General features: G+C 44.2%; 2 protein-coding genes across 4 annotated transcripts; one reads left to right on the forward strand and one right to left on the reverse strand.

Annotated features, from left to right (window-relative positions):
* Positions 1 to 451: 451 nt before the first annotated feature.
* On the reverse strand, positions 452 to 4,350 carry LOC101163858. 2 transcript variants are annotated; one of them, XM_023951036.1, is made up of 6 exons: positions 4,245 to 4,350; positions 3,821 to 3,875; positions 3,649 to 3,741; positions 2,604 to 2,696; positions 1,277 to 1,773; positions 452 to 1,195 (listed from the first exon to the last, which is right to left on the reverse strand). In XM_023951036.1, exons 3-6 carry the CDS (start codon positions 3,738 to 3,740, stop codon positions 684 to 686), a joined length of 1,194 nt encoding a protein of 397 aa, XP_023806804.1. In that variant the 5' UTR covers position 3,741; positions 3,821 to 3,875; positions 4,245 to 4,350; the 3' UTR covers positions 452 to 683. The 2 variants fall into 2 exon arrangements, with proteins under 2 accessions (XP_023806804.1, XP_023806805.1); XM_023951037.1 differs by lacking the exon at positions 2,604 to 2,696.
* A 7,663-nt stretch (positions 4,351 to 12,013) lies between these two features.
* Positions 12,014 to 20,671, forward strand: LOC101174644. 2 transcript variants are annotated; one of them, XM_023950959.1, is made up of 3 exons: positions 12,024 to 12,095; positions 12,189 to 12,312; positions 18,178 to 20,671. In XM_023950959.1, exon 3 carries the CDS (start codon positions 18,181 to 18,183, stop codon positions 20,224 to 20,226), a length of 2,046 nt encoding a protein of 681 aa, XP_023806727.1. In that variant the 5' UTR covers positions 12,024 to 12,095; positions 12,189 to 12,312; positions 18,178 to 18,180; the 3' UTR covers positions 20,227 to 20,671. The 2 variants fall into 2 exon arrangements, with proteins under 2 accessions (XP_023806728.1, XP_023806727.1); XM_023950960.1 differs by lacking the exon at positions 12,189 to 12,312 and having other exon boundaries at positions 12,014 to 12,095.
* The last annotated feature ends 4,342 nt before the right edge of the window (positions 20,672 to 25,013 follow it).

The raw sequence follows: 25,013 nt of genomic DNA on the forward strand, positions 1-25,013 counted from the left end.
ACAGCTTCTGGCCGGCCGCCTGCATCCACTGCCCATACCACGACATCCCTGGTTGCACATTGCAGTGGACTTCATTACAGTTCTGCCCCATTCGAGAGGTAACACCACCATAATTTCTGTTATTGATTGTTTTTCTAAATGTTGCCAGCTGATCCTATCGCTTAAGCTGCCCACAGCACTGGAAAAGGCAGAACCACTCATTGAACACATGTTCCGCCAATATGGTCTCCCAGAGGACACCGTGTCAGACTGTGGCCCCCAGTTCCCCTTAGTGTGTGGGGCACAAGATGTGCAAGGGTCTGGGCATAAATTTGAGTCTCACCTCTGGCTACCACCCTCAGTCCAATGGACAAGTGGAGCGCCTGAACCAGGGGATCACTTGGTTTCTCCGCATGTACTGTAGTCAACATCAGTATAAGAATATAAAAATGGAATCCAAGAAATCACATTGTACAATATCTTAAGAATTTATTTGTATAATGGAGCAGAAAAGGATAAGAAAAGTTCACTTCAATACTTAGTGATGTAACCCTGGCTGGCTATGATGGAGGCCAGTGGTTTCCTGTAGGTTTTCAGCACACTGTAGCTGCTATTTCTTCCATTCAGTTTAGCATCTCTGCAACACTGTGTGTACCAACATCATCCACCAAATCAGCCCCTTTTTCAAGAAAGTATCAAGTGTTTCAGTAATAATCTTCATTTGAATGATTGCCACACAGAGCTATTTTATCCTTCAACCTCATTTGGTTGTTTCTCATGTCCCACATGATCCTTTCCATGTTCTTAGAGTGGAGCAGGTCGTCTCTGTTCACCAGTCCCAGAGCTACTATCATTTCCTCCATCACGTTCAACACAGGCTCCAGAAGGATCAGACGGCGGGTCTGCAGCTCTGCCACACTCCCCACTCCACACAGCAGCCCCAGTTGATGGACAGCTCTTCTAGTTTTACTCTGAAAGTCTGCAACAGTTGATCGCGTCACAGACACGCTTTGCAGTTTGAGCCTAGTTTCACGAATCCTCCTATTGGCCTCTTGGATGTCGGTCTGAGCTTGAGAGGTGAGTCCCTCATAGCGGGACACTTGATTGGAGTAGGACGTTATCTGAGATTCACACCTCTCTATCTCACTGCGAGCTATGTCTACCCGTTTAGAGGCTGAGTCTACATCAATCTGACCAACAATAGCCATGACTGCCCCTGAAAAAGAGACACTAATCAGACTGAAATACTCCATATTAAACTTTCTGTTGGTGGATGTTGTTCAGTGGATTTACTTACCAGGAATCAATCCCACAATTGGAATAAGCAACAAGCCAACTCCAACATTTCTGATTGTCTCTGCTTCATCTCTTTTCCGTCTCATGTTGCACAGAGTTGTTTCTGCAGACTGCAGGTTGCGTTTCTCAGTCCTCAGAGCTTCATTGTAACTCTGCAAAGAAGACCTGAGAGATTCCAGTTCGAGTGTCAAGTCTTTTAGTTCACCTTCTCTCCTCTTCCTCTGTTCCTCTAAAGAACTTTGCTCTGCAGTCAGACTCTCAATCTCCTCATCAAGGGGCTGCAGTTCTCCAACAGCTATCTGCTCTGACTCTTCTAGGTGCTGCTTCATGTCCTGGATCTCTTGTCTGATGTTATCAAATGTCTGACATCCAGGAAGAACGATGTCAGAGTTCATACTGAGAAGCATCTCTGACAGCTTGTTGAGGGATTGGAGACCTCTCAGCAGAGGTCCTGACTTCCTCAGAGCCAGGGAGTTCAGGTCTGTGCGCCGTGTCAAACTGCAGAGAAGAAGAGAACAGAAAGTCCAACACAGGCCAAAAGACTAAGAAACAAACAAAAGGATAGACTACAAATGATCTTTTACCTATTTAAGTTGGAAAAAATAAAGACATCTTATCATCAGTAAATAAAGCTTTTTTGTAAGGACCAATGACAACAATTGAGGTGAGCTTGCTCTGGCCTTGGCTCTCCCAAACATGTCCACTTCTACAGAGTGTGAAAGGTGGCTGTAATGTGGAGGACGGCCCTCTGCTGGTGCTCGTCCCACTTTTGGCGTCGTCTTGCTAACCCCCTCCCCTCCTGTGCACATTCTGGTACGGGCGCACCTCCCATCGCTGCTGCCTCCTGAGCAGTCCACGCGTGCCCCTCCAGCCGACCACTCCACCAGATGTACATGTGTTTTTATGTGTATTGTGCTTCTGTGTTAAGATTTTTTTTTCCTGTGTATGAACATAGTATGCAGTGTGGTGATGCACACTACCACCAATAAGCACATCCCCTTATTGTAACCCATCCACTCCCACACTGAGCAAAGGCCAGATGCTCTGCATTCAGCCCTGAACTGTTTGCATATTTCTGTCGTCTGTCTGATCTTCTTTGGGTTGAACTGAAACATAATTTTGTGTGCCCGTTAAAGCTGTGCCTATGACAAAAACATGAATCTAGACCCATGAAATAATTTCAACATGGATCAGCCAAATATACAGTAGCCAACGTTTTTCTGCTAAAGATCAGCTTGAACAGCTTTTCCATTCAAATCTAATCTGTATTGTTCCTTAAAGAAGCCTCTCAAAGTTTGTGAAGCTATAGTTTAAATGAGGTTGTTTACCTGGCAAAGTGAAGCATCCGTGACAGGTCGAGGGTTAACAGTGTTTCTTGAAAGTATTTGATCATCATCATGGTAAATGTCCTTAAGGCCATGCTGAAGGTTTAAAACAAAGGTCACAGTTCAAACCCAGAAATAAATACACTGGGAAAGAATCCCCACAGTTACATCTTACTTGAGCCAGTTATGTAAGGGTTAATGGCCGAGGAAGTGTGCGGTTACTACTATTTAACGCACGCCATGGAAGCCTGAACCGTCCGACGCGAAGCTGTGTGTTTACCTCATCCTTGTCATCTTCCAAAAAGTTCAATTCTTCCGGTGACACTTCCTTGTGTCTCCTCTCCCTCTTTTGATGTTCTTGTCTCTCTTTCTCTGTGGCTGCATCCCAGTCATCAAAATTATCAAATTCACCGAACAAGTTAAAAGAAACAACGAAATCAATCATGTCTTTTGCTGTGTTGTTGTAAACTGTGAAATAACGTCTTTTAACGTATGTTTTAAGTTTATTCTAGCGCAGTGATATGTGACCGGAACTTCTTTTTTCACCGTGCGGTTATCAGATTTTAACGCATACCCAGCAGCCAATCAGAATCGAGTATTCACCCGGACCATGGTATAAAATTTAGTTTAAAAGCTGCAGATCTGGTCATCAGTTCAAAACGTGACAAGATTTAAAAATCTGTAAGTTGATTTTTCTTTATTATTACATAATTGATAAACATGGTGCAACATAGTGACAATGGGACATTTTTCCTACGCAATGCAGTGACTGAAGGGATCATCTGAAAATGTTGTAAGGGCTAAATATGGATATCTTTTTCCTGCCTTGTGGTCATTGTTGATAATTGTGAGAAATCATTAAAGTGATTAATCTTTTCACATATATGAGTATCACTAATCATTATTAATAAATAACTAAAAGAAAACTGAGCACATTTTTTATTCAAACTGAAAGCCCTTCGTTTAACTCAGTACTCATGAAGTAGCTTTCAGTTTCAAAATGATTGTTGACTCCTGCTTGAGGCCAAAATCTCAGAGGCTTGTTTACCTGGCATAGTGAAGCAACCGTGACAGGCCGAGGGTCAAAGGTGTTTCTTGAAAATATTTGATTATCATCGTGGTAAACGTCCTCATGGCCATGCTGAAGGTTTAAAACAAAAGTCACAGTTCAAACCCAGAAATAAATACACAAAGAAAGAATCCCCACAATGACATCTTACTTGAGCCTTATGATTTGATCGGTCCTCCTCTCTGCAGATGTGTCTCTGCTTCAAACTGCTCAAATAAATCAGTGAGGAAAGACCTCTGTCAGTCTGTGCTAAAGGAAAGCTTATCTGCTTCCTAAGCTAAATTAGTTGCAGTTAATGATTCGCATGGACGTTTTCTAAAGCCACAACCACTTTATTTGGAATTCAACTGTCAACATTTTTCTCCTGCAGTCAATACAGAACAGTTTTTCCTCTTTTCATTTAGACCACATTTATTCATACCTGAGACACACAATGTTTTCAATGACAGCTTAGAGAAATATATGAGAGAGAAGAAAAAAAATGTTCCAAGTTTCTCATGTTCCAAGAGAAACTCTTTCTTCTAGTTCTGATCATGCAAAGTAAAAGGTTTGAACCCCAAAGACAGCTGTCTTACCTGAAACCTTCCGGGAGCTGCTCTGCTCTCTCTGCTTCTGCAGCGCCAGTCTGTCCTCAGCCAGAACATCCAGGCGGTCCACTGATTTAGGGGAAATGGGTCTGGGAGGGGTCTGAATTTTGGACATGTTTTTTTTCCCAGCGAGCTCATTGAAGAAGTCCTCTGATTTAGGGGAAATGGGTGAGGGAGGGGTATAGGGGCTCTGGGTTCTGCACTGTTTTTTCTGCTTCCACTTTGTCAAATAAACCTACAATAAAAACCTGAATGACTTCTAAAAATACAAGTGTAAATGATGCTAAACTGTTATATATTTGAAACTTCAGTCTAGGTGGAGCGCCCCCTTTAACGTTACGTTTATGTCCCAGTCGTCCCAGGACCTAAACCATTGCTAAAATCTTGAAGTTATTCATTCTCACATGCTGCTGTCACTGTTTGTTATTCATCTTCAAGTTCTGTTCTTGGTTATTTCACTTGTGTCTTTAAGAAAACGTTGCCATCATGAGGTTTTCTCTGCTTTTAAATCCAGAAAGAATGTTCACTCTAGCAGAAAGTGAAAAATAATACTGTTTAAACATTCATCATTGCTTAAGTGTTTTGGTATTTTGAATTCTTCCTCAAGCTGTTTCTCTAGATCAGGGGTCGGCAACCCATGGCTCCGGAGCCACATGTGGCTCTTTCATCCTTCTGTTGTGGCTCCTTGTGACTTTGGAAAATAATGAGTATTTTATAATAATAAAATTTTATTTAGTTTGTTCATTTTTCATGGCATTTTAAAGGCGCTGCTGGCTCCGTACGAAGCGCGTGCCACAGCTTCCTTAATAAGCTCGTATTTATCGGGTGAGAACTGCAGACGTGCCGCGGGGCAGAGAGCAACTCTCTGATGACAGAGAGTTTGCGCCAGTGTTGCCAGATGGAGTCACAGTTTTCCAACCCAAAAGTCATTTGAAAAACGCCAGACCCAGCCAAAAACCGCCCAACACAGTTTTTGTTGATGTTTTTTTCTGTACTGGACTGATTTAGCAAAATGAAAGATTTTTCTAAATAAAAGATAGTGTCATGGCTAGCAGGCTTTAGCAGACCCAGATGCTTAACCCGGAAGGATACTCGGCAGACAGAATGGTAGGTTCAAAGGATTCTTTAATTCTGGAGGCAGAATTAATAGGGGACAAATCCACAGGAGCTGGTTGGAGGTTCTTGTGGGCGAACACCGTGGTCCGAGGATCTTCCAGCGAGAAGCCAAGACGAGAGGCAGCGAGAGGTGAGTGCGACCGTAGGTCCAAATGACAGCGAGAGTCCTGAGAGGCAGACAGACAGGGGATTAGACAAGGCAAAGAGACTAGAGCGAGATAGTGCATGGGCGGCCAGTGAAGCACCGAGGAGTACAACGAACTAGCGTCGAGTACAGGTCCTGGTCCTCCTTAAGAGCCTGGATCCTGATGGCGCTGATGAGGCACAGCCGTTGTCAACAGGTGGATGAGATGACGAGGGCTCAGCCGGGGGCACCGTGACAGTACCTCCCCTCAAACGACCGCCTCCAGGCGGAACAGGGCGGCGATCGGGGTTGGCCCGGAGGAAATCCTCTATGAGGGAGGGGTCCAAGATGAACGAGCGGGGAATCCACGACCGCTCCTCCGGCCCATAGCCCTCCCAGTCCACCAGGTATTGGTACCCACGACCCCGGCGCCGAATGTCCAAAACCCGGCTGGCGGTGTAAGCCGGGGCGCCGTCGATGAGCCGGGCGGGTGGTGGGGAAGCGGACGGCGGGCAAAGGGGGCTCTGACGGACAGGCTTGAGTTGCGAGACATGGAACGAAGGGTGGATTTTGAGTGCGGCAGGGAGTTTCAAACGGACACAGGTGGGGTTGATGACGCGTTCCACGGGGAACGGACCAATGAAGCGTGGTGCCAGTTTCCGAGACGTGGCCTGGAGCGGAATGTTCTTGGATGACAGCCACACTTGCTGACCTGGCACATAGGTGGGACTGGCAACACGGTGTCGGTTAGCAATCTGGCGGTTACCTTCTGCAGTCCGGAGGAGGGCAGCCCTGGCCTGGCGCCAGACGTCCTGACAGCGCTGCAGGTGGAGTTGGACAGAAGGTACCGCCAGATCGAGCTCCTGTGAGGGGAACAGAGGTGGAGAATACCCCAATGAGGCCTCAAATGGGGACATGCCCGTGGCCGAGGCCGGGTGGTTGTTATGCGCATACTCCACCCAGACGAGGTTATCTGACCAGTCCTCCGGATTTTGCGCCGCCAGACAGCGGAGGGTTGCCTCCAACTCCTGATTTGCCCGCTCTGCCTGGCCATTAGATTGCGGGTGGTACCCAGAGGTGAGACTGACAGACGCTCCGAGGGCGAAGCAGAAAGCTGTCCAAACCTGTGAAGTGAACTGTGGACCGCGGTCAGACACAATATCAGCAGGGATGCCGTGATGACGGAAAACATGATTGACTAGGAGGTTGGCAGTTTCAGTAGCTGAAGGGAGTTGGTGCAACGGAATGAACTGAGCAGCTTTGGAAAAACGGTCAACAACGGTAAGTATGACAGTAAACCCATGCGAGGGTGGCAGGCCTGTGACGAAGTCCATGGCAATGTGGGACCAGGGTCGGTGAGGCGCAGGCAGAGGCAGGAGATGGCCGGCAGGAGGCGAGTTGGAGGTCTTGGCTCTAGCGCAGGTGGAGCAGGCGGCGATGTACTGCCGCACATCCGTGTCCATGGAAGGCCAGAAAAACCGTCGTCTGAGGAGTGCGAGGGTCCGGCGCACGCCCCCATGGCAGGCGACCTTGGAGCTGTGACCCCAGGTGATGACATCGGACCTGAGCCTATCCGGAACAAACAGAGTGCCAGGGGGACAGGTAACTGAGTCGGGTTTCTCACCTTGGACCTGTAGGAGCTGGGTTTCTACGTCCCAGGTGAGGTTGCCCACAAAAAAGGAGTCCGGAATGATTGGGAGAGTGGTATTGTTGTCCGAGGTGCAAAACTTACGAGACAGGGCGTCGGGTTTGCCGTTCTTACTGCCCGGGCGGTAAGTGATGGTGAACTTGAATCTATCAAAGAAAAGGCACCAGCGTGCTTGTCTGGAGTTTAGTCTCTTTGCGGAATGTAGGTAAGCCAGATTTTTATGGTCGGTCCATACTACAAACGGTTGTTCTGCCCCCTCCAACCAGTGTCTCCACTCTTCGAGAGCCAGCTTGATGGCCAATAGTTCTCCGTTGCCGACGTCATAGTTCCGCTCTGCAGGGTTCAGCTTCTTAGAAAAGAAGGCACATGGCTTGAGTTTGCCTGATGTAGGATCACGCTGGGACAACACGGCCCCCACACCGGAGTCCGAGGCGTCAACCTCCACAGTAAACTGCTTGTGGATGTCAGGTTGGATGAGAATGGGCGCCGAGGTGAAAAGTTCCTTGAGACGAGTGAAGGCAGAGTCAGCAGCAGAGTTCCAAACGTAGGGTACCTTGACAGAAGTGAGACGGGTGAGAGGGGCGGCGATCTGGCTGTAGTTGCGGATGAACTGCCGATAGAAGTTAGAAAAACCCAGAAACTGCTGCAGTTTTTTCCGAGTTTCTGGGATACTCCACTCAGAGACGGCTTGAATTTTGGCCGGATCTGGTTTGATTTTGCCAGCCTCGAGAATGTACCCTAAGAATGAGACGGAGTCAGCGTGAAATTCGCATTTTTCGGCTTTTACAAACAGTTGGTTCTCTAAAAGCCGTTCGAGAACCAACCTGACGTGGTGACGATGTTCGGTGGGACTGTTGGAATAGACCAGAATATCGTCTAGATAGATGAATACAAAACGGTTGAGATAATCACGGAGCACGTCATTAACCAGACGTTGGAAAATGGCGGGGGCATTGGTGAGGCCGAAAGGCATGACTAGGTATTCGAAATGTCCAAGGGGGGTGTTGAAAGCCGTCTTCCATTCGTCCCCCTCCCGGACCCTAACCAGATGGTAGGCGTTCCGGATATCTAATTTAGTAAAGATGGTAGCCCCCTGGACAGAATCGAAGACAGAATTGAGGAGAGGAAGCGAGTATTTGTCCTTCACAGTTATTTGGTTGAGCTCACGATAATCAATGCAAGGTCTGAGGGACCCGTCCTTCTTTTCTACAAAGAAGAACCCGGCCCCTGCAGGGGAGGAAGAAGGTCGGATGTGCCCAAGAGAAAGGGCTTCCTGAATGTAATTCTCCATGGAGACTTTTTCTGGACCGGATAGATTGTATAACTTCCCCTTGGGGAGGGAGGCACCGTTGAGAAGTTCTATAGCACAGTCGTAGGGTCTGTGCGGCGGTAAAGCACACGCCTTGGATTTACTAAATACGGATCTTAGATCGTGGTAGCATGACGGCACCTTAGCGAGATCAATGTTTTCATTTTCGGGAAGTTTAACCGAAACGGTAGTGGGAAGGGCAGAGTGTAAACAATTCGCCATACAATAAGTACTCCAATTGGTGATCCGAGAGGTAGACCAGTTAATTTGTGGGTTATGTAATTGTAGCCAGGAATACCCTAAGATAACGGGAGTTTGAGGAGAGTCGGTAATAAAGAATTGATGGTACTCACGATGATTACCGGACGTGATTAGCTGTATGGGTTCGGTGCGAGAAGTGATTTTTGACAACAACTTTCCACCTAACCCAGCGGCTTTTACAGGAGCGGCGAGAGGTTCGACAGGTAACCCGAGTTGGCGAACCAGACCAGAGTCGATGAGGCTGTGTTCAGCTCCAGAGTCTATGAGGGCAAAACATTCATGAACTTGATTAATGCTTGGAAACTTGACAGGCATGAACAAAAAAGGCTTACTTTCAGACGGGTCCCCTCGCGACCTGTCTCTTAGCAAGGGGTTCTGGAGTTTAAACGGCTCTTGCACTGAGAAACAACATGACCAGAGTCTCCACAATAGAAACACAACCCTTCATTACGGCGCTTGAGCCTCTCCTCAGAAGAGAGCTTTGAATGTCCAATCTGCATAGGTTCTTCAGACGGCAGGTTGGAATGTTCTGCGCCGACAGATGGCCGTGGGTGGTATTGAGGAGAGTGAAGAAAGGTTTCTGAGGGCGGACGCCGGTTAACACAACTCCGTTCCGCTTGACGTTCCCGAATCCGTATGTCGGAACGGAGGGCGGCGGTAACCAGTTCCTCGAAATTGTCGGCCTCCGGTTGAGTACATAGATGGTCCTTAATCTTATCGTTCAATGATTGATAGAACACCCCCTTGAGCGTGATATGGGGCCAGCCAGCTTCGACCGCTAAGATGCGGAAGTCAATGATGTGATCACTCACCGGTCGGTTACGCTGCTTGAGGCTTAATAACCGCCGGGTGGCCTCTTCCTGCTTTCGTGGCTGATCGAATACGAGCCGAAATTCTCCGATGAACCGTTCAAAGGGGAGATGCGAGACAGGGTTAGCCGCCAGAAAGGCTTGGGTCCACTGCAGTGCCTTGCTACGGAGTGAATTGACAATAAGGGAAATTTTCCGTTGATCAGACTGATAGTACCTGGGTGACTGTTGGAAAATCAGACGACATTGTAGTAGAAATCCGCCGCAGGCCTCCACGTCGCCATGAAACGGCTCGGGTTGTGACCGGATGTTTTCATCCAGAGACGCGGACATGACGGTAGTAAGGTCACCGGAAACCGGGGAGGCCGCGGTGGCTGTGCTAGCTGTTCGGCTAGTAACACCGGCGAGGGCTTGCGTCAGGTTGTCCAACCGATGAAATAACTCCTGTTGGGTAGCGGAAATTTGCGAGAGAGCATCGGCTTGGCGGGAGAGCAACATACCTTGCTGGGATATGGCCAGGCGGAGTCCTTCCGGGTCAGCTGGGTCGGAGTTCTGGCTAGTTCGTTCTGTCATGACTAGCAGGCTTTAGCAGACCCAGATGCTGGAACCCGGAAGGATACTCGGCAGACAGAATGGTAGGTTCAAAGGATTCTTTAATTTTGGAGGCAGAATTAATAGGGGACAAATCCACAGGAGCTGGTTGGAGGTTCTTGTGGGCGAACACCGTGGTCCGAGGATCTTCCAGCGAGAAGCCAAGACGAGAGGCAGCGAGAGGTGAGTGCGACCGTAGGTCCAAATGACAGCGAGAGTCCTGAGAGGCAGACAGACAGGGGATTAGACAAGGCAAAGAGACTAGAGCGAGATAGTGCATGGGCGGCCAGTGAAGCACCGAGGAGTACAACGAACTAGCGTCGAGTACAGGTCCTGGTCCTCCTTAAGAGCCTGGATCCTGATGGCGCTGATGAGGCACAGCCGTTGTCAACAGGTGGATGAGATGACGAGGGCTCAGCCGGGGGCACCGTGACAGATAGTTCAGACTAATAATAAAATGTGTACAATATTGAATATTTCTTCAGCGAGCCGTCTTCTTCCATTCATTTGCTTAACCCGCTCTATGCCCGCTATAACCTGCTTCTGGCTCTTTCATCCTTGTGCTGCGCTGAAGCGCCCCGACTATCGTGTGAACCTATGATGACCGTATTTTGCGCTCTCTGTGTAGGACACACTGAGGAGCGCGGGGAAAACAACTCTCAGCTGCAGAGGATGTGAACAGGTGAACAGGTAGAGAGGTAAAGCAGGTGGAGGGGGGGGGGCTTTGGCTTCAAACTCTGTCAGAGAGATGGAAACACGGCGTCAGATTTAGATGCAGCTTTCAGAACTCTTCAAAATAATAAACCTGATCTCTCCACATTCTCAGTGTCTACCATGCATCGACAAACACATCGCTCCATGCAGCGATCAGACCAGGACTGGTAGCTCCTCCCACACGCGGCCACGGTATCATCCTTTAAAGAACACAATGTGCATTTGCAGTGATCTACATGTCAATCAAGTCCCGTACTTCTCAGTGAGGATTTTGATTGGCTGGTGGATTTTTACGAAGTACTTTTTTTTTTATCTTTTGTGACCCGCAATCTACACTCATGTCCTTGAAGATCGACCAGTTGATCGCGATCGACGTAATGAGCACTCTTGAATAATGTATACATGCATAATATATATAATGATGTCAAAACGGGTTGTGGCTCCGGGTGTTTTCTTTTCATTAGAGGCGTTCCCAAATGGCTCTTTGAGTAAAAAAGGTTGCCGACCCCTGCTGTAGATGGTCTTTTTCCGTCTGCCGTCCTCCCCCCACCTGAGAGGCAAGTGTGTTATTAAACAAGAAACTAGTCTTAGGGATGGAATTGGTTCATGAGACGACACCCCAGATGACCTTTTAACCTCTGCTGTTCCGCTGTTGGGTGGTTTCTTACTGTTCATCTTTAATGTCTGGGGGAATTTCTCTGACACACAAGGACATACATGTTGAATGGAAGCTTGTGCAGACTCCAGTCAAGAAGAATCAAAAGCTGTGTTTTGAAGAAAACCTGCAGGTTAGTGTCATGTGTTTCTGCATAAAAGCTGTCGAAATAAACAGCAGTTCTTTAGATGTTTTTGCCGTCTGTGAATGCCAGGGTCTCAGCCTTGAGGCCTGTGACTCTGATCTTTGTGAGCTTTGTTTATGACGTTAAGTCTTTGACTCCACAGAAAGGCTTCTGCTGTCTGCACAAGAAGAAGTCCTGAATTTGAAAAGTACTTCTTAGTTTCAGTATTTGATGGTAAATTAGAGGATTCTGACTCAGCAGCTGCTGTCCTTGTGTCCCTGTGTCCTTGTGTACCTGTATCTCTGATAACAGCTTGGCCTTGCACCCGCCCAGCAAACATTAGCCACTCACCGCCCCCCTTGACCCATTTCCCGTAAAGCAGCTGACTTATTCAGCGCTCCGTTTGGAAATAAAAGGCGCCACAGTGGCAGAGAGAGCAGAGCAGCTGGAGGAACGTCAGGATAACTGAGCTCTGGGACTGTTAGTCGGTAAGACGGATCTCTTTGTGGATAAAATTTCAGCCTTTTTCATTCTGATGTCAAAGTGGAACTGGACTTTAAGTCTCACTTTTTGTTTTTAAGACCGTAGATTTGAAGGTAAACCTTACAGAGTGTCAGTGAAGAAGAGCAGCTGAAGCCCCGCCCCTTATGGTGCTGAGGAAGGTGAAGGGAAGAGAAGGATCTAAGAGAGTGGGACTTAACACAGGTATGGAGGGGTGAGGTTGAGGATGTTTTAGGATAGATGGGATGGGGGGGTGTTACAGTGGGGGACAATTGTTGCTACCCCTCAGTTAAAGAAAGTCCACAATTCTCACTGAAATGTCTTGAAACGTTCAAAAGCAACAAAAAATTAATATTTATTGAAAATTAAATAATCAAAATCAGCCATTACCTTTGAGTTAACAGAATTATTTAAAAAATCAAACTAATAAAATATGTCTGGACAAAGAACATGGTACCCATAATTTTTGTTGCACAACCTTTTGAGGCAATCACTGAAATTACACGGTTTCTGTACGTATTTGTCAATGAGCATTCTGCACCTGTCCACAGTTATTTTGGCCCACTCCTTATGAGCAAACTGCTCCAGTTGTCTCAGGTTTGACGGGTGTCTTCTCCAAATGGCATGTTTCAGCTCCTTCCACAGATGTTCAATGGGATTCAGATCTGGGCTCATAGAGGCCACTTCAGAATAGTCCAACGCTTTTCTCTTAGCCATTCTTGGGTTTTTTTGGCTGTGTGTTTTGGATCGTTGTCCTGTTAGAAGACCCATGACCTGCGACTGAGACCAAACTTTCTGACACTAGGCAGCAGATTTCTATCCAGAATGCCTTGAAAATCTTGATTTCATTATACGTTGCACAACTTCAAGAGACCCTGTGCCAGATGCAGCAAAGCAGCCCCAAAACAGAACTGAGCCTCCTCCATGTTTCACAGTAGGGACAGTGTTCTTTTCGTTGGATGCTTCATTTTTGAGTCTACCAACATAGAGCTGATGTGCCTTACCAAAAAGCTCCAGTTTTGTCTCGTCTGTCCAAAGGATATTTTCCCAGAAGCTTTGTGGCTTGTCAACATGCATTTTTGCAAATTCCAATCTTGCTTTTTTATGATTTCCTTTCAACAGTGGTGTCCTTCTTGGTCAGGGCTCCAGACTAACTTTTTTCACTAGAAGCCCAGTGGCCCCCAACTGAAAATTTTAGGGGCACAACCAGAAAATTTAGGGGCCCATACCGTAAATCAACATGCTAACCAAATCTACTAATTTCCACTGTATTACTATTAATAAATACTTTAATAATAGATGCAAAAATTACAATGTGCCGTTTCAAATTCAGTGTCACATTTAATCTGCACTTTTGAAGATGCAACAACAAGGTAAACTGACAAAAGCATCGCTGTCATGACAGTACAAATAAGTAAAGAAAACTGATGGAAATGTATGTTGGTGACACCAAAAGCGTGTTTGAGATCACCCAGGTGGACTCAACGCTGCACAGATCACCTGGTGTGTGACGTATATTTTTGTTTTTGCTCCAACATCTCCTGTCAATCAAAACAAAAATATCACGAGAAAGGGGTGGGAGCAAGGTCCCAACCTGAGCGAACACAGCTGGAAATTTAGTACTGCACTGACTGAAAGCTGCCCTGATGACTACAAAACAATGCATTATGGGACATGTGTCCTGATGGTTTTTGTAGTTCAGTGATCAATCAAAATAATTTAAAATACCAATTGATTAAAAAAAGGCTTCATACATTACAAAACATTAAAATAAGCATAAAATATATAATAACACAGATCATACTGAGGGAGAGAGGAATATTAAAACTAAATTGAATGGTAAGGACAACTCCAATTTCCTGTTGTCCTTCATTCGCTTTCACCCCCCCCCCCCCGCGCGCCTGGTCTCCCCAACGATCCAGGCGCGTCGCTGGATCATCTTAAACAGGTCTATCGTTGCATTTTCCCCACGTGTTTTCAGTGTCTAAAACTAAATCTTGTCACTCGCACATATTTAAAGTTCAAGCCCCGTTAGCTGTCACGCATGTAGGTGTGGGACATTTATTCTCCTCAGCTGACCCGACTTCCGCAGGAGCGGTGAGCCGCCGTTCAGCCGCCAGGTCCAGCACTGACTGCATGTATTTAGAAAATTACGAGCGAATAAATACGTTCTAAAGGAAAGTAAGCAACTCCTTAATGTGGTCCGGGGAGGGAGGGGGCGGTCAGGTGTCCTGCTTTCAAGCCTTGTCATTGTCACGCCCCCAAGAGTAATTTACCCCACTGTGATTGATTGGTCAGCTCCGCGCACGACAATGAAAAAGTGTCTTTCATACAAACTGGCGGGTCGAATTAAAATTGAACTTTCATATTAAGGCGGGGGCCGCGAGTTTGAGACCCCTGCTGTACACTCTGGCACTGGTACACTAGCTGCAGGTTGGAAGAACGTATCAATAGTTCGCTTACCCATAGCTCAGATGCACGCACAGGTTGTGATGATATTTGTCTCCGTTTCCTTCCCACAGATGTTAACGCGCGCGAATATCTCTAGGCCCCTCCCCCTAGGCATCACGCAAATGTGTGCTCGCGTTTCATGAGTATGTGCGCGAGTGTGTGTGTCTGCCTGCGTGCGTGTGCGCTCGCGTCTCATTGATCATTTCATTGATCATTGATGTGCCCCTTCCACGTTTAATGTATAAAAAAATACGGAGGGTGGGGGAGGCAAATTTACTGGTCGCACATGTGCGACTGGATGTAAAATTTAGTCGCACACATTCAAATTTTGGTCAGTCTGGCAGTCTGGAGCCCTGTTGGTCGTCTCCCATGAAGTCCACTCTGGCTCAAACAACGACGAATGGTGCGATCTGACACTGATTTACCTTGATCTAGGAGTTCACCTTTAATGTCTTTGGAGGTTGTTCTGGGCTCTTTGGATACAGTTCAAACTATCCGTCTCCTCAATTTGTCATCAATGTTCCTCTTCCTGCCACGTCCAGGGAGGTTGGCTACTGTCCTGTGGGTCTTAAACTTCTGAATAATTTGTGCCAACGAACTTCAAGCTGCTTAGAGATGGTGTCATAGCCTTTATTTTTACGATGTTTGTCTATAATTTTGTTTCTAATGTCCTGGGACAATTCTCTCCTTCGCTTTCTGTATTCCATGTTCAGTGTGGTTCACACATTTTCACCAAACAACAATGTGACTATTTGTCTCCCTTTAAATAGGCAGACTGACTGATTATGGGCTTGAAAACAACTGTGATGTCAATTAAAGGACATACCTGAGTTCTTCATGACCCCCTGGGCAATTAATTCTCAGTCTTTTATGGAGGTACCATCATTTTTGTCGAGCCCTATTTCATTAGTTTGTTTTTTTAAATAATTTTTTTTAATAAACATCTCAAAAGTAATGGATGATTTGATCATTTACTTTTCAATTAATTTTAATTTACGATCAATTTTAATTTGTCGTTAGTTTTGAACGTTTCAAGTCATTTCAGTGAGCATTGTGGACTTTCTTTCTTTAACCGAGGGGTACCAATAATTTTGTCCACCACTGTATGTACAATCCTTAGTTATGGACAAGTTTGTTAGGGATTTGTGCCATTAAATGTTGGATCCAAATCTAAATGTTTGTCTAAAATGGTCAATTTAAATCAAAATGTTTAAATGAAGGCTGCACGGTGGTGAAGTGCTTAGCGCTCTTACCTCACAGCAAGAAGGTCCCTGGTTCAAGTCCCGGCTGGGGGATCTGAAACAGAACATCAATGGGGACTTTCTGTGTGGAGTTAGCATGTTCTTCCCGTGTGTGAGTGAGTTTTCTCCGGGGTCTCCGGCTTCCTCTCACCATCCAAATTCATGCTTCATAGGTCAATTGTAAAACTCTAAATTGTCCCCAGGTGTGAGTGTGAGAGTCAATGGGTTTGTGATTGTGACCCTGCGACAGACTGGCGACCTGTCCAGGATGTACCCTGCCCTTGCCCATAAGACAGGCTCCAACAGCTCAATGACTCCGAAAGGGACAAACGGAAGAAAATGAATGAATCAACGTTTAAATGAATGTGACAATAATTGTTCTTTTCTTTTAAAGATTCATTCATTGCCACAAGGCAAAAGAGAAAATATTATAAATGATACATTCATTTTAAGGTAGCCTAAAATCTTTAACACTGTAATTTGTCGTGCTGTTTTCAAGCACCCTCCCCCGGATGTAATGCATTGTCAACTACTGGGTGTCATCCTTTTTCTAACCCCAATTTCAAATGGAGAATGCAATCTGTCACAGTCTCACAATGCTAAGCCCCGCCTCCACTTCCTCTTGGAGATCCTGAGGTGGAAATGCTAATGCTACCGATCCAGGAAGTTTCCTCCTAACAGCTCCAAAACCTGCTACAGAAGCCAAACTAACAGAAGAAACATGTTTCTTGTCTCGTGAGCATTAGGTTGAGAGGGGGCATTTTTAAGGAATGTTTTAATATGCCATGGATTTACTCATTTGCATTCAACTTATATTCATGAAGATATTAGCTAATTTATTAGCTGAAAGGTCTCTTCTCCAACCTCCAATGATAAATCATTCCATTGGTTAGTTAAGTGTCTTTAATATTTTGAATGGGTCTTCCAAAAGGAAGTGGCTTTAGCATTTTTGGGAAGGTGGCCCCACCCTTACGACAGTCTGAAACATTGCATTTTCAGGTTGATTTTTGGGTTAGAAAAAATGGGATTCAGAGGCTGGGGGTCATATCAAATCTGAGCCTGGGGGGTCTGGGTCCCTGTGGTTCTGGTCCTTGCTCTCAAGCTCTGAGCTTCTTTATTTTTGGGGTAATTCCAGTGATGAGTTCTATGATATAGTTTTTTATGTTTTATAAGACCTAAAAATGATATTCACAATAACAAGTTTTCTCTGACACGTTTCACAAAGACAGACACAGGACGTCACACACCAAGAAATGAACTGATTGTTAAAAATGATGCGGGACTCCAGCTCTAACAAAATGACAAAAAGAGCAAAGAAAACAGAATGATTTGAATTTGTTATTTCTAATTATTAATATTTCCTGGCTTTGTTTGTTTTGTTTTACAGCACGTTAATATTTGTATAATTCTGACAATATATTTTTATGTAGAACAAAATATGACACATTATTTTGAGTTTTATGCATTAACATTCCTGTCTGTTTTATTCATATTTATATTCAAAAGTTAGGCTTTAAAGGTCTAAAAGTTTATCTTTAGTGCGTTCAATAAATGTTTACCCCGTTTGGTCCACAACCTAAAGCATGTTTCCACTGCTCGTCTGTTACTTTGCTTGGGGAAAAAAAAGTCCTTCTGGTTTAAAGTCCAGCTAGCCATTTGGAAAATTGAAAAAAAGAAGAAGTTGGTGCCCAGGTATAAGGGACAGGACAAAGGAAGCATATTGTTTAAATATGGGGAGATAAACAGAGAAACGTGTCTGCCTTGGTGAAAAGACAGAAAAAAAACAGGCTTTCACAAATGCAGGAAGAGAAACCGTTCCCCTGTTGGCATGAGTTTGGTGTGATGGAAGCAGAGAGGTACATTCCTTCTAGGGTGTACTAGATCTTGGAGCAGGCATTGCATTCACTGTCTCTGATAAGAAACAGTACTTCCTGTTCATTGCATCATGAACTAAATGCAAATGAGCTAATATGATTATTTATAATTAAGAGTTATAACTGAATTATTTACTAGTGTATGTGATTGTATGCATATTTTCCAACCAATTTCAATGACAAATTATCCTGTTTGATATATCCTTGCATAAATATTAAACATTTATGTCTTGTTTTAGTATTATTTTTGCTCTGATTTCTTATAATAAACCAATTCCAAATCCAAAAGTAGAGTATGAGATAGACTGAAGCATTGGCGCAACATTTGTTGTTATGTGTACCAGTCTATTGTAATGAAAAGAGATCTGAGTCTGGATTACATGTGTAATCATCTAAATGAGCATTAGCTACAACACACCACATCAAAACATGTCCACTGTCATGAGAGCTCCAAAAAGCTGAAACGGGTTTGTAATCTGTCTTCTTTCTTGATGCTTTTAAAGGAAATGGACGCCCAAATTGCAAAGACCACCCAGAGTCTGACCACAGCGGCAGAGATGAGGAACACCACCCAGATGTTGATGCACCCCAATGCAAACTGGGAGGAATACCTGGCTCCTGCTCCTCTCTCCATTGCCATCATGGGGGAGCTGGTCTTCATCTCATCAATCACTGATTTCTCCATCAACAAGAATCCCCCAAAAGATGGGTTCAAGTTCATAAAGTACCCAGACTCCTTTAGGGCTAGTCTCATGCAAATCTGTAACTCAGGCTGGCACGCATTCAATTTAGCCCACAAGAACATGAATCAAATCCGGATTCATACCTTCACTGTTCCAGATTATATGAAAGCAGCAGTCAAGATTCTGTTTCAAGGAAATGATGAAATCCTTGAAACTCTTCTCCCAAACCAGCTGGAAAACATCCGCAACATTGCAGACGAATGTGTGGTGCTAGCAGAGGGCGTTGAAAAGAAGTATGCAGATGTTATTAATATAATCCAGGAGCTGCTGGAAGCCTGTATCAATGCTGAACACTTTCATGGAGAAGAGCTGGAGAAGGTCAGGATGAAACTTAAAGAGAATACATTGAAAGAACAGACTGCAAAGGAGCTAAATGAACGATCCAAGAAAGCAATGGAGGCCATGTCAAAGGAGCTGGAAGAGACACAAGAACAGTACAAGAAGTCCATGGATTCCATGCCATCAGGGTGGGAGATGATTGGCATGGATTTTGTTGAAGGACTGACATCCCCTTTGAAAATGCTCAGTTCAATTTCAGCATCCATCTCCGTCAAAGTTCAAAAAATGACTAGTGGCTCAGAGACTAACTTTGATGATGGAGGTGACGATGTAGACATGGTTTCAGAAATGAAAATTTTGAGCAGGTCAGGACAAATTCTGAATCTCGCATCATCATTCAGACAGTTTATAAGTGAAGAAGGAATCAACTGGAAGGAGATCTATGATCAGAAGAAGAAGTATGCAAATACTACATGGATTCAAAAACAGTTTGAAAGAAATTATGAAGAATTGGAGGATCTTCCAAGAAGTAAAGTAAGGGAAACTGCTCTATGTCTCTGCCAAAGAGGGATTTACATCGGTGAACAGTTGGCAATATATGCACCAGATCAGGCATGTGATAAGAAAACGACACTCAAGCTGATTAAAGACACAAAGAAGCTGTATGAAGATGCCTTAAAGTTAGACTGTAAAAGCAAAAAAATGTCTGGTTCTCCAGCTTTGAACCCCAAACCCCCAATGATGTTCAAAGCACAGGAGAACTCTGGAAGTCAGTCTGCCAGCCAGAGAGCAACAGAGAACGCTCGTTTCCGCATCGAGCAAAACCGAGAACAACTGAAGCAAACCAGAGAGTCGTACGAGAAGGCTGTACAGAACATGGAGCAGAATCAAAGAGAACTGACTGAGATCCTGATTGAGATGCAGAACTGCAAGATCAAAGAGACTGACTTTGAAACCACCATCAAAATGCTGGTCAAAGGGATGGATGCCATGGGTAGAGTGAAGGAGCAGTGGGAGAAGATGGTCCGCTTCTTCCAGATGGTGGCCACCATTGTGAAAACCAGCCTTGGAACCACGCTGCACAATTTTGTGAAGACATCTGAAGACACAAAGAAACTGTCCTACAACTCTAAGCTCTTTGCCAAAGACTTGCTGTACAATCAGGCCTTTGAAGCCTCCAACATCGCCAGTCTGGTCCACATGATCTCAGGGACCTACTGTGAAGTGTCCAGCATGTACCTGATGGACAGAGTTAGCAGCTTGGGTAAGCTTATGGCCATGGACAAGGAGAAGCCGGAGTTCATGCAAGAGAGGATGAAGCTGCAGATGTCCTGCCAAGAAGCTCAAGATGGTATCATGCATTTGGTCCTGAAGAACAAGAACGAATTTCAAAGGAAGATGGATGCCAGGATGGCCCAAATTGAGGGAGGGCTCAAAGCCATTCTGCCCTCTACTCCACCAACGGAGACAGAAAGAATCAAAGAAATAGTTCAAATTGGGTTTGGAGATGAAGAAGAAAATTATTACTGAAACGATGGAATTTTATACCTAAAGACCTGCAGCATTAAGGTTGAAATGTTACACCATCAAATGCTCACGGCTGGTCGCAATCTTAGATCTTCGGCAAAAGGCTTTTTAACAATCCCACGATCCAGATTCAAGACCAAGGGAGACAGGGCCTTTGCTATAACACTCTGGCCCCAACACTCTGGAACACTATCCCAGAACTTTGATACTTTTTTATACTTTATCTCTCATTTAAAACAGGTGGTTAAAACTGGTTTTTATCATCTTAGAAATCTAGCTAGGGGCCACCCACTACTCTCTCTTGCTAATATGGAAATGCTAATGCATACTTTTATTATCAGTAAAATTGATTACTGTAACGCCCTGCTTGCTGGTCTTTTGAAAAATAACATTAAGAACCTTCAGCTCCTCCAGAACTCTGCTGCACGAGTTCTTACCAAGACCAGGAGGCGGGCTCACATCACCCCAATTTTAAAATCCCTGCATTGGCTCCCCATATGCTTCAGGATTGATTTTAAGATACTTTTAACAGTTTTTAAATGTCTTAACGGTCAGATCTTTTAGTAAAATATGAACCCTCGCGGAACCTGAGATCCTCTGGCACTGGTCTATTAACCATTCAACCAGTAAAAACCAAAACCTACGGAGAGGCCGCTTTTCAGCACTATGGCCCCCGTTTGAGGAACAGTCTGCCTGAGGACCTGAGAGCCGCAGAGAGCATTAATGCTTTTAAGAAAGGCTCAAAACCCATCTGTTTAACCTGGCGTTCAGCTCATTTTATTACTTTTATTATATTATTTATTAATTTAATTATAATTTTGTAGTTATTTATCCATTTTACCTACTAATTAGTTTTAGGGTTTCCGATAACAAACATTCTGTTTTCGTGCTCAGCTTATTTTCTCATTGTTTTTCCCCATCAGTTAGGGGGTGGGAGGTGTGAGAAGTGGAGGGATGGGTGTAGGTACAGGAAGGGGGTTCCTTTAATTTTCGTGCCTTTTTTTAATTATTTATTTTGTTTTTATGTAAAGCACTTTGTCTTACGCTTTCATAGGAATAGTGCTATAAAAATCCAGTTTGATATGATTTGATTTAAAGAGATCAGGCTCGCTGATTCCCTACCAGTATTTGGATCTCTATTAAAAACATACCTTTACAGGCGTGCTTTTTAAGATTTTACTGGTTCTTAAATTTAAACTTATGATATTATTTATTTGAGTTATTTGATTGATTTAACTGCTAACACTGTTTTGTGTGTGTGCTGTGTTTCTTTTGTCCTTTTAATCCTGCTCTTTTGTCTTGTGTTAATTGTTGAGCACTTTGTAACATTGATTTTGAAAAGTGCTATATAAATAAAGTTTAATAATAATGGATTGGATTTATCTGCACTTTTGTAGACGCTCAAAGCGTCCATTATTCTTTCACTCCTTGTTCAGACTTGGTGATGGTAGCCACTGTTCTAGCCACAGCTGCCCTGGGGCGGAATGACAGAGGCGTGGCTGCAAGTTCGCGCCTACGGCCCCTCTGACCATCACCGGGACATTCATACACATTCACACACCAGTGGAGCCACACTGGAGGCAAGGAGGGTGAAGTATCTTGCCCAAGGACAAAGCGACAGTTGACCCTCGATCGTTGGACAACCTGCTCAACCGCCTGAACCGCTGCCACCCATTATTATAGCGTTTATTATTATTGTTTATTATGATAACAATTTAACCAACAATAGTAAAATAGCAACAACAGCAATAATAATACTAATGTAATAATATTAATTGAACATAGATTGGATATGAATTCATTGATTGATTTGAAAATAAAACAAAAATAAATACATGAATAAAATCAAAAAGTAAAAGAACATAAAAGGAATGGAAATGGACACGTGTGTATGCATGTACAATAACCTACAAACAGGCATACAATTGTCAACATGGAACAGTAAAGTACATAATAATAAAACATACAATATTAATAATAGAAACAACAACACTTATAATAAATAAATAAATAAATAAATAAATAAATAAATAAATAAATAAATAAATAAATAAATAAATAAATAAATAAAACATGTTTGAAAGGGACAAGGTAGAGGCTTAGTTTACTGCAGCCTTCCCTTTCAAAATAAAATAAAACATGAATAAATAAATAAATAAATAAGACTATCTCACACCTAGGTGTTGCATGGGTTTGTGCATCTGGGCCTGTCCTTCGACCGACCCCCCACTTGGAACTGGAAGATGCATTTGATCAGAGGCATGTCTTTGATTTTATTTATTTATCTATTTTTCAAAAGGATATTTCATCGATCAAGTCTTCCATTATATTTGGGGACTTTCTTTGACAAGCGGCTTGTATTTGAATCTGGTCCTGCCTTTGATGGGGTTGTTGTCTTTGAATGGTAGTCCAACTTTGACTATGTTCCTGTCTTTGGACAGAGGCCTGTGTTTGGACGAAGGCCGCTCCTGGAACAGGGTGCTGTTTTTGGACAGGTTCATTTCTTTAAGCTGAGGCTTCTATTTGCATTGGGGCAGAAATTTGGCTAGACGGTTGTCTTTGGATCAGGCGTCGTTTAGGAATCAGAACTTTTCTTTGGATGGGGGCTTGGTTTAGGTTGGAGGCATGTCTTTGAATGCTAGTCCAACTTTGACTATGTTCCTGTCTTTGGACAGAGGCCTGTGTTTGGACGAAAGCCTGTTCTGGAACAGGGTGCTGTTTTTGGACAGGTTCATTTCTTTTGGCCGAGGCTCCTATTTGCATTGGGGCAGGAATTTGGCTAGGCGGTTCTCTTTGGATCAGGCGTCGGTTAGGAATCAGAACCTTTCTTTGGATGGGGGCTTGGTTTAGGTTGGAGGCATGTCTTTGAATGCTAGTCCAACTTTGACTATGTTCCTGTCTTTGGACAGAGGCCTGTGTTTGGACGAAGGCTGCTCCTGGAACAGGGTGCTGTTTTTGGACAGGTTCATTTCTTTGGGCCGAGGCTCCTATTTGCATTGGGGCAGGAATTTGGCTTGGCGGTTCTCTTTGGATTAGGCGTCGGTTAGGAATCAGAACTTCTCTTTGGATGGGGGCTTGGTTTAGGTTGGAGGCATGTCTTTGAATGCTAGTCCAACTTTGACTATGTTCCTGTCTTTGGACAGAGGCCTGTGTTTGGACGAAAGCCTGTCCTGGAACAGGGTGCTGTTTTTGGACAGGTTCATTTCTTTGGGCCGAGGCTTCTATTTGCATTGGGGCAGGAATTTGGCTTGGCGGTTCTCTTTGGATTAGGCGTCGGTTAGGAATCAGAACCTTTCTTTGGATGGGGGCTTGGTTTAGGTTGGAGGCATGTCTTTGAACCTGTATGTGGGTAGGGTCCTGTCTTTTAATCAAGTCCTTTCTTTGAAAGGGGGCCTGTCGTTGACTCTGGTCGCTGGTCGTTTGATAGGTGTTGTGTCTTTGAATGTTAACATTTCTTTGAAAGGTACTCTGTCTTTGAGTTTTTTGTTCCCTTTGGATAAATGCCTGTTTTTGAAAATTTGTATGTGTTTGGTAAGAGATCTGCAATTGGACAGGGTGCGGACTTTTGGCTGGGGCTTGTTTTTGCCTTGACCTGTGTTTTTCCACTGTGGCCTGTCTTTGGATCTGCCAATGTCTTTTAATAGGGACTTGTCTTTCGACCTGGTAATTCCTTTGATAGGTGATGTATCTTTGATTGTGGTCCCTCCTTTGATAGGTGTTGAATCTTTGGTTGTATGGCTGCCTTTGATAAGTGTTGTATCTTTGATTGTGGTCCCTCCTTTGATAGGTGTTGTATCTTTGGTTGTATGGCTGCCTTTGATAGGTGTTATATCTTTGGTTGTGGTACTTCCTTTGATAGGTGTTGTATCTTTGGTTGTGGTACTTCCTTTGATAGGTGTTGTATCTTTGGTTGTGGTACTTCCTTTGATAGGTGTTGTTTCTTTGATTGTGTCCCTGGCTTTGGTTAAACACCTGTTTCTGAACAGGGCCCTGTGTATGCCCTGAAGCTTGGATTTTGCCTGGTATCTTATTTTTAACCGGGTCACTTATTTTTAGAAGGGCCATTCTATCACACAAATCATCCATAATAGAAGGGGGACTCATTCTAGGTCTAGCTGCTGAGGCATCAGCCACAGGTGAATTCCAGACAGTTTTAGAAGAACTGATTTGGTCACGAATATTTGCTCTGTAGCTTCGTCTCAACATTTCACTTGTTCTTTCTTCTTTTGTGTACACGGGTTCACTGATTTTTCGGAAACGAGCAAGTAATTGATCCTTGCTAAATTTACGCTGCACCCACTGTTTGGAAGAATTCTTGTCATTGATTGAATCTATGTTTCCAAAACTGAAGGAGAACACATTCTGGGTGTCCACTTTGTCCTTGGATGTTGCCGTTCCTTGGTTTGAAATCACAGCTGTGTCAATTCTTCGGAAGTGAGCCAGCAGCTGAAATCTGCGATCTTTGCGGTAAGCCCAAAGTTCAAAGGATCTCTTTGAATGGATAAAAGAGCAATACTTAAAATGGAAAGAAAAAGGTTTGGCGCCTGAAACCTGGTTTAAAGTAAATTCAGGGCTGAACCCTTTAGGGTTATTCATCTTTTTTTCTTTTAATCAATGTCTTAACCCTTTTGGCTTTAATAACTCAGAAAGAACCCGTAAAAATTCACTGTGCGAAACTTGGGTCTCTATTGGTGAAAGGTTCACTTAACTGCTAAGTTAGGATTGTTTTTCCTGACTTTCGAAGGTCTATAAATGGAAAAATCTGATTTGGTAATATGAGCAAAAATTAC

This window comes from Oryzias latipes, chromosome 21 (assembly GCF_002234675.1).
Source record: "Oryzias latipes chromosome 21, ASM223467v1".
Taxonomy (NCBI): domain Eukaryota; kingdom Metazoa; phylum Chordata; class Actinopteri; order Beloniformes; family Adrianichthyidae; genus Oryzias; species Oryzias latipes.

Coding starts and splice junctions, on each gene's coding strand:
- LOC101163858 (XM_023951036.1), bottom strand. CDS start 3,740: ATGGCCATGAGGACGTTTACCACGATGATAATCAAATATTTTCAAGAA. Junction 2,697..3,648: donor CGGTTGCTTCACTATGCCAG/GTAAACAAGCCT, acceptor TTAAACCTTCAG/CATGGCCTTAAGGACATTTA. Junction 1,196..1,276: donor AATTGTGGGATTGATTCCTG/GTAAGTAAATCC, acceptor TCTCTTTTTCAG/GGGCAGTCATGGCTATTGTT.
- LOC101174644 (XM_023950960.1), top strand. CDS start 18,181: ATGGACGCCCAAATTGCAAAGACCACCCAGAGTCTGACCACAGCGGCA.